This window comes from Nymphalis io, chromosome 9 (genome assembly GCF_905147045.1).
Source record: "Nymphalis io chromosome 9, ilAglIoxx1.1, whole genome shotgun sequence".
Classification (NCBI taxonomy): domain Eukaryota; kingdom Metazoa; phylum Arthropoda; class Insecta; order Lepidoptera; family Nymphalidae; genus Nymphalis; species Nymphalis io.
The window spans coordinates 7,219,771-7,229,524 of NC_065896.1; the positions used below are offsets into that span (position 1 = coordinate 7,219,771).

Genomic DNA, 9,754 nt, shown 5'->3' on the forward strand with positions numbered 1-9,754 from the left:
ACTCGAGTAGAATGCGGAAAGGATGCGAAGAGGAAACTTTAATAAAAATGAATGAACTTGTCATATTTTATTTAGTTTAAACACAAGCCAAGTAAAAATTAATAATATTGAGAAATAGATTTTGTTTGCTTTCACCAAACCCTCCCGAATAATTCAAGGAGCCTAAGTAAATAAAAACAGGTGCTGTCGTTTGCGCTTAGACCCAAAAATTTAGTTGTTTCGAGACCTAAGCACCTTCACAAGACTAAGTAAGCGCTGTCCAAACAGTACCGCTGTACAATAATTACTGAACCTATAACTTTGTTATTTATGTTTATTAAATTAATTATACTGGTTGTAGAGCTTTGTGCAAGGTCGTCTGGGTAGGTACCACCCACTCATCAGATATATTACCGCAAAACAGCAGTATTTGGTATTGTTGTGTTCCGGTTAGAAGGGTGAGTGAGCCAGTGTAATTACAGGCACAAGGGACATAAAATCTTAGTTCCCAAGATTGGTGGCGCATTGGTGATGTAAGCGGTGGTTAACATTTCATACAATGCCAATGTCTATGGGCGTTGGTGACCACTTACCATCAGGTGGCTCATATGCTCGTCCGCCTTCCTATTGATAAAAAATGTCACCTGTTATTTAATTTTCTTAGGTTTTCTGAAGATCAATGCGACGTGAAAAGCGGATGTAAATTATGATAGGAAACCGATCGCTAGGATCGCTCGCGGCACTTCAGAAGTCAAGATATAAAGACAATAATAGTACCTAAAAAAATAACGGCACTGTTTTATCGCCTAAAAATGTTGTTCCTATGTTTATCGATATATTTTTATAGTTGTTTTTATAACACTTATCCACACGAACTTAAACTTATAAAATTATTGCTAATCCAATATTATCTTATTATCTTTACAAATACAATGTAACTGTACTGTCACTGTAACTTCCATTTCTTTCATATTTTCATAATAAAAAAATCAAATTAAATAAACGTCATATCAAAAACATTTTAAAACATAAATTTCTACATAATAAATAATTAATAATATATGTAAATTCATTCATTTTACTCATTTTGTTGTCGAGTTAATTTTTAATACAATACGCAACACCGAGAAATATACAGAAATTATTGTTGCGTTCTAAATCTAATGAATCGTCCCATCACACGCTTACGCCACAAGTGACCCTTTCACTTGTGGTGTAAGCGTATGATGGGACGACGTGTGATAGATATATAAATTCGAATTGTTTATACGAACGTACGAACGAAGGTACGAAAGCTAAGTAGATATAGTTTACAAGATTGTTTTATTCTGAACGCGCACATTATGCTATATGTAGTAGATACTGACATGCTCTAGTATCGAATAATGCTAATAGTAAGTATAAAGTATGTAAGTTTTTTGGTCCATCTCCAACTTCCTTGATCCACATACTTATTGAAATTATTTTTTAGATTCCTAAAAGCATAAAGACGTCAATTTGAAAATACCTTTATCCTTTTAATACAATTTAAGCTATAAAGTAAGTATATTTATTGAGATTTAGCGAATGAAATCATCATCTTCTAAGCCACTGTTTCGTAACAAACAAATCGATACCTACAGGCAGTAATACAAGCCCCTTTTACCCTTTGGCAAAGAAATAGTGTGTGGTTTTGTGAAGGAGTCAAAGCTTTGTATTGCTCAAAGAAAAGCAAACTCTTTGGTAATATTTAGTTCTTTAGTTTTAAATCGAATTCCTAACGTTTCTTAGTTTAAAAAATGTTATTCACTATAAAAAAATATAAGGCGTAAATTTTGAAATAATATATGTTAGTTATCTTTTTTAAATCATTTCGTTACATTTTATTTTCTCCGTTATGGCACTTAAGGCTATTGTTTGACGCTTTTTAACAGTTGTACGTTAGTTACTTTGCAAATTATTTTTCGAATTATATTGATTGAGTTTACAAGTAACTTAGTTAGTATTACATACTTATGAAAAATATAATCGATCTACCAAAATATATAAACAAACCGTATGTAGAACTTTTCTTTAATGGTTATCTCAAGTTAATATGTAAACTGTTTTCCTTAAGAAATCTCTTGGATTTCCTTTTTTTGCTTTTCCTTTTTCGTAAAACTTGTTTTGTATTAATATACATTGTTGTCTTTACTTTCCTTTGCTTAATCCTTTTCAAAAGCTTTTCTTTTTTTTAGCACTCAGCAGACCAATGACGATTACTCCAAATTTATTTATAGCGAAAAGTAATTTCCGATACAATTGAGTAAGCTGTGTGTCGAACGGATTACAAATCTGTACTTCGAAAGCTATCCTCGGGATGCCTTATTAAGAAAAGCTCTACTTTTCTTCTTGAAATATATCTTTTAATGGTTTTTTTAATAAAAATAGATAGGTGGACGAGGAAACCACCAAAGAAATTGGCGCTGTAAGAAATATTTAACATTCCTTAGATCGCGATGTATTAATATCATTATTAGTTTTTAGTCTTTAATTATGACAAACGTATTCGGTATATCTTCTACTTATACATAACCTTCTTTGATTAGTAAATCAAAGAAATTTTCTCATAGATAATGTATTACTTTTTACTGATTTTATATATTATTAACGAGACAATGCGCTGACAAATTTGGGAACTAAGTTGTCCTATATCCCTATAATTACTCCGCCGATATGGATATATCATGTTTTATGGTTAAATAGCTTAGTGCCGCTTTTAAATTTAAAAAAAAAACGTAACTTTTAGCTTATTCTGAACTAATAAAGATATTAAATAGGTTTTTTTTTGTTCTATTTATGGACAATGGACTAGAACAATATTAATTTTTAAATCAACCATAAACCATCTTATATTTTGAGTTAAAATAATTATATTTCACTATAATACAAAAACATGACAAATTAAATATCGAAGTTTTCAAGGTGGATATAAAATTTATTAAAAATAATGACAGTGTTGATTTTGTAGCCATATAAAATCCTGTCACAGATTATATTTTTCCATTTTGTAAAAATATATTTTTTAAGTGTCAATAATTTGGTTGGTTCCAAAGATTGGAGAATAAGTTGCCTGTCTGGCAATAAATAAATTAACTATTATAGAAAAAAATATTAATACCAGACGTTTGAAAACTATGATATATAATTTTAAATTATTGTTTATTATTTATAATCAACTTTCATCAACAGCGGAATTATTAAATATTTATTTGTGTTTTTTGTGAGAATGGCAGAGTAATTTGTGCTTAATATAGATATTGTATAAGAAAAAAAAATGATTAATACATATTTTATTTTTATTATTTTATATGAATATTTATTATTTTAAATAAATTATTTTGTTTTTAAAATCAAAAAACCGATATGGATAGGGGCAGAGTAACTTATTGTACTGACCTTGAAAAATCTGTGATTATAAGCAATTTCGAACGGCGTGGCTGGATTCAAGTTGGACCTGAAGACGAATGGAATTTCTACTGGTCTTTCACCCAAAATTGTCGCAACATATTCAGCATAGAAAATGGTTACAGGATGAGTGACAACCAAATAATTAATCATTTCCCAAATCACTACGAACTATCGCGAAAGGATTTGTTAGTGAAGAACATTAAAAGATATCGCAAAGAATTGGAACGAGAAGGTAATCCCTTAGCAGAAAAAACTGAAATCATGTTACCTAATGGGCAAACTGTCACGCGTTATTTGCACTTGGATTTTATTCCTGTCACCTACGTTCTACCTGCTGATTATAATATGTTCGTAGAGGAATATCGGAAATCACCCCAAAGTACATGGATTATGAAACCCTGTGGGAAATCGCAGGGGGCAGGAATATTCTTAATAAACAAACTTTCTAAACTGAAGAAGTGGTCTCGAGAAGCTAAAACTCCATTACATCCACAGATCAGCAGTAAGGAAAGTTATGTCATATCGCGTTATATTGACAATCCACTTTTGATTGGCGGCAAGAAATTCGATCTAAGGTTGTATGTTTTGGTAACTTCGTTCCGTCCCCTAAAGGCTTATTTATTTCAACATGGCTTCTGTAGATTTTGTACAGTGAAATATGATACGAGTGTTACTGAGTTAGATAACATGTACGTTCATTTGACTAATGTGAGCGTACAAAAACATGGGGGAGACTATAACAATTTGCACGGTGGAAAAATGAGCATACAAAATTTCCGACTTTATTTAGAAGGTACTCGAGGACGTTTGGTCACAGAGAAACTATTCGCAGATATGCATTGGCTGATTGTCCACTCTCTGAAAGCTGTGGCCCCTGTAATGGCGAATGATCGTCATTGTTTTGAATGTTATGGATACGACATCATTATAGATAAAGCGCTGAAGCCCTGGTTGGTGGAAGTTAATGCGTCCCCATCTTTACAGTCGACTACACATAATGATAGAATATTAAAGTATAAGTTGATCGACAACATCGTCTCCGTCGTTGTCCCCCCAGACGGGATACCGGATGCGAGGTGGAATAAAATTCCGAGTAACGAAGCTTTAGGCGACTTCGATGTCTTGATCGATGAGGAATTAATTGAAAAGGATGAAGCACCTCTACGCGGTAACAAATTCAACCGTTATAGATCGTAATTTTTTTCATTTATATTATTAATAAAATAATTGAAAGCACACATTTGCATTTCTTTAATATATTATATTTTTTCTTGTTATTTAATCTGCACATTTTCTTGAATAGTCTCAACATGCTCGATTAAGTTTATACATCAAGATTAATGATCCAAAACGAAAGTATCCTCGTTTCTGAACTAAAATCTATGCGTCTATCAGAAAACGATTTTCTCGCGCCTTTCGTTCGGTAAAAAACAAGGTGTTCCTAAAACGAAATTATGCGGAAGATTGCTTTCCTTTGAACGTCAGCCTTCCCTTCGTTCATTTTCGAATTACCTTGAAATTGTAAGAATTATTCTTTGAAATCTTATTGACGGGAGAATATTTTTATTTATGATATTATATTTACTCGATAAAGCTGTTACAAAACAATCGTATTAGATGTTTCAAAATTTTTATTGGTTTTAATAAAATATTTATAGTAGAATAATCATTTCTTAAGGAAATATTGTTTTGGGTATTTAAAGGAGTCCAAAAAATAATTATATATGTATAAAGGTACATTAAATTTTTACATATTTTACGCTAATGAAAATAACTGATTTCGTAACTCGCACTGATATGTATTATATATATACATATCATTCAACACTTACACATTGTATCACGTAAATTTAATTTTATTTAAATTTAATAATGAAAGTATGGCTCAGTTAATGAAGTCTCACTATAATTTTCAATTTTAAAAATAATGATCATTTTTTAGTTTTTTTTTTTTGACAACGGTAAATTTTGTCAAGATATGGCACAAAATAGTTTAAATGTAATCTCCACTTCCAAAGTTCGTAGTAAATAATTTTATATGTAGTAAAAATTTATGATCCTCATTGTCACTGGATATGTAGTTAGTAAATAATATGTAAATAATTTGTAATGCAAGCGCTGCCTGAAATATCACCCCTCGGAATGAATATTGACTTTACAAATGAAACTGCCCGCGCTCAACAAACATAATCGAAATTCAATGCGATTAGTGGTGTGCGACATTTACATCCAAGCCGATTTTTTGGATCATAATGAATCTTACACGATGATTTAAAAAATCTTAGACTTTTATTATTTTTATTTTTATGTCATTTGTACAATTTGAAGTCTCGCAAAGTGTATAACTACTCGTAATTATGAATATGTGATGCTATTGAGAAGGGAAGACGTAAAGTTCAATTTATAAAACAACACAATCTTTAGAAACAAGATTTATGTAGTTTTTTTTTTGGGAAGTAGTTTAACTACTTTCTTCATTCATATGCCACATGCGTTGAACTATTAACTTCTATCGATATCCGAATTGACCGGTCAATATTTTACGCGCTTTTATAAAAAAACAGTAATATCTGTTCTCAGTGCGTTCTATCATCATATATACATATAAGTGTGGACGACACTCCCTGCTTCCTTCGGCAACTGGTAGCCTATGGAAGACGTGTAAATAGGATGACCGAAGACACCTACTGGGTCCAGTCTGCGTAAGCTAGTTGGTGCTGTTGAAGGTAGGTGATTAGGCTCAATTCCCTATATATAGACTACCGCTATATAGACTAACGCTCACAAAATAAACATTTACCATCATAATGATTTGATTATTTATTTTATATATAAATCAGTTTAAATAAATCAGTAGATTATTTATCTAGGTACGATTAAATATTTGAGGTGCCAATAACTTATTACGAAGTCTAAGATGAGTGAGATCAAACGAAGAACTCTAAAATATATATATTATATTAATTCTCGTCCGATTTCTAACAACTACCGAATTTCTTGCTGGACTTTTTCATTATAATCTATATCAACCAAACATTTTACATTTACTTTTTTACTTGCTCGCTTTATATTTAGAGATTCAATGGTGCTCGATAAAACCTACCGTAGTATAGTTATTTTGATTTAATATATTAAGCATCGTTACAAGTAAGTAATCGATCGTTTTCGAGTTACGTTTAATGAAACTCTAAAATCGTTCATATAAATATATCACATATTATGTATATGGAATTTCAAGACTAAGGCAACGTTTTTATTGGTGACGCTTTATATTTACGCCTCATAATGGTTTTATAATCCTTAAGTAAAATTATTTTTTTCTTGACACATTTAAAATTATGTTAATACTAACTGGACAATACTTCGTGATGTCTGGGTAGGTATCACCCACTCATCAAAGTACGAAAAGCTTATATGTAAAAAAATAACTCTGAATAGAATAAGGCAGGTTGAAGACAAATCCGAATAATGAAAAATATTTATGTGTATACTTCGAATATAATAAAAAAAATATTTCACAGAAAAACTTTAATTTATCAATCCCAGCGTGTAATTTAAAATAACTAAGGCGTTAAATAGTGCAAATAATGAGATTTTAATCTTTATTCATCAAACCTTGTTTTAGAAAATGCAACGTCATTGCGGCACACGCTATCGCTTATCTGATTCATTAATATAAAGCCGTTACTTTATTAGAATAGGATTTCGTTGTGATGTGGCGAATTTTAAATCGGATTTTTTAAATAATAAAATTAAAGTGTTAATATAATGATAAAAAAAAATTTAAACAATTTTTATTATACACACTAGCGGTTAACGTACCGATACACTTCGACTAAATCATTAAACTGTTCAATTATCTTAGCGATTCGATATATTTTATTCAATAACATGTATATTTGAAAATATTTTAATAATTCGTATCTGTTGAATGAATGCGACGTGACTGATACGCGGTCGGTGGTATACCGCGCTTTGTCGACGTGATTCTCGGCATTACGGGCAAATATCTACTGTGAAAAATAATATATGCACGTATTCATGAATCTCATTATTCTCATATTAGATTTGTATACATATTTTTTTTCAATAAGATATTAATATTTGTATAATTTCGGGGTTTCATTTTTGGAGCCGTGATACCCCAGTGATTAGAAGACGTGACTCGTCATTAATGATTCTGAGTTTAGTCTGGGCGAGTACCAATAAATTTTCATGTGCTTAATTTATATTTATGATACATCTTGTGCTCGGCGATGAAGGCAACATCGTGAGAAAGCCTGCATGTGTTGGATGAAAATCTATCAATCTGCATTGGAGCAGCGTGGTGGAATAAGCTTCTAACCTTCTCCTCAAATGCTAATGAGGCCTTAAACTTTGGCTTAAAGTTTGGGTGAACCAGTGTAACTACATGGACAAGGAACGTAAAGTCCACGTGTTTGGTGGTCATCAAGTAGCCCATTTGCTAGTCTGCCTACCTATATAAAAAAAAAAACTTCCTTACTTGTGAAGCCGGTGTTTATACCGGAGGTACAGAGGTCGCGTACGTAATTGAATCATGGCTCATTTCTTTCGATATTTATATTTGCAGGAGCATAAAGGCTCTTTTCTCGTGATTTGCTTCATAAAATTTTTTCATCACGTTTCTCAGAAAATTTTAAATTAGTGAGAAAACATTTTTAATGAGATTTAAAAGTAAAAAAATATGATAAGACGTTAGAAATTGTAAATGTAATTTTAATTTCGATATATATTTTTGTTTGATAATATTCAAATGTTTTTGTTTCATTCTATTTAATTTACTGTTTTACAAAAATAGTTTGTAAAGAACTTATCATAACGACAATAGTCGAGTTGGCCCAGTGGCTAGAACTGGTAAATCTTAGCCGAAAATTGTCTGCCACATGTGTTTAAAAAATTTTGGAGCAGCGTAATGGAGAAAATTGAAGGCCTTTGGCCCAACAGTGGAACGTTTAGAGACTGGTTTTTCACGTTTTTATTTTAAAATTATTAATTATTAAGTTAAACACGTACGGCCTTACTTATAAACGTCGATAAGCGAGTAATTAGTTAAATAAATATGTGTCTTCTTTCTAATGTCAAATCAATAATGACGAAAGAGATAAATCAGGGTTTTTAAGTATGGTTTTTAATAAATCAACGTTTTTAAATAAGAACGTTATTTAATAATAATATTACTATTGTTTGTTGACCGCTAAACAATCTTTATAAGCAAGGCTGTTATTTCTAACATTATAGATTTTACCTTTGAAAGAAGACAGCAGTATTTCACTAATCACTCCATGTTTATAAACGTTATTTAGCGTTTATAAGCATGGCCGAAATGTTTATATTTGTTTTGAAAGCAAGTCTTATAAAACCTGTTAAGGAAACTATAAGTTGATGTTTGCTATTTTACTACTTGTTTGAATTTCCAGCTTGCAACAATACAAAATAAATATCGTTCGAAATGTAAAAGTTTCCTTTAAGACGAAAAAATTCATTAAATAGGTATTTTAATTTGTAAATTATGAAAATGTTTTGTAAATTATTCTTTGATACATTGAATCCTTTCAATGGAACCTTCGAATTATTGCCTCTTTTAAAACCTTAGAAAAGTAAATGTCTATAGAAGCAATAAGAAAAACATACTTACTTCCCTATAGAAATTTAATTTCAAATTAGGAATTTATTTAATTGTGAGGAAAATTTCTCCCAAAAGCTGAATATCATTAAAGAAATAATTTTCATTTCTTTAAAGATTATTTAAGTGATACATGAAAAAGCAATTTTGACACGTGATTCACTTTTTAACGTTACATATTAAAACGTTGCGTTTAAATTCAAGTTTGATATATTATTCCATCGCATCCAAAGAAGACTTATTTTAAAAACTGTTCAATTCGATTTTACCAGTTAGGTATTAGTAGAGAAAACTCGAAACCCACCGCAAAACTCAATAGTGAAATATCAGAAAGTGATAAACGACATTGACTGTCATTATAAAAATTCAAGGATACACTTATTAAAATAGCATATCACCTCTCGACTCGGTTTTCAATATTTTAATAATAAGATACAAAGTGAGTTCTTAGCGAAAAGGACTGCTGGATATAAAATTGTCGAATCTGCAAGATTTAACGATAGTGCCTAGGGAACTGACGTGGAATGAGCAAGTTGCTTTTCCAAAAGTTATATTAACATTATGTGTACGATAAAAATATGGTGCAGTTGTATGAAAACTAAATTCTCATTTCATAATGAATGTTAACAATACTTATTAAATTAATGCAATTTGTACATAATCATAATTGAAGATTGGAGGAAAAAATATTAATTGATTTTA

The 9,754-nt window shown here is 30.6% G+C and overlaps 1 protein-coding gene across 1 annotated transcript; it reads left to right on the plus strand.

The window, feature by feature from the left end:
- The first annotated feature begins 3,363 nt into the window (after positions 1–3,363).
- Positions 3,364–4,605, plus strand: LOC126770580 (polyglutamylase complex subunit TTLL1-like). Its single transcript, XM_050490044.1, has one exon. It carries the CDS (start codon positions 3,364–3,366, stop codon positions 4,603–4,605), a length of 1,242 nt encoding a protein of 413 aa, XP_050346001.1.
- Positions 4,606–9,754: the final 5,149 nt, after the last annotated feature.

Bases quoted from the DNA above. Each gene is read 5' to 3' on its own strand.
- LOC126770580 (XM_050490044.1), top strand. From the start codon at position 3,364: ATGGATAGGGGCAGAGTAACTTATTGTACTGACCTTGAAAAATCTGTG.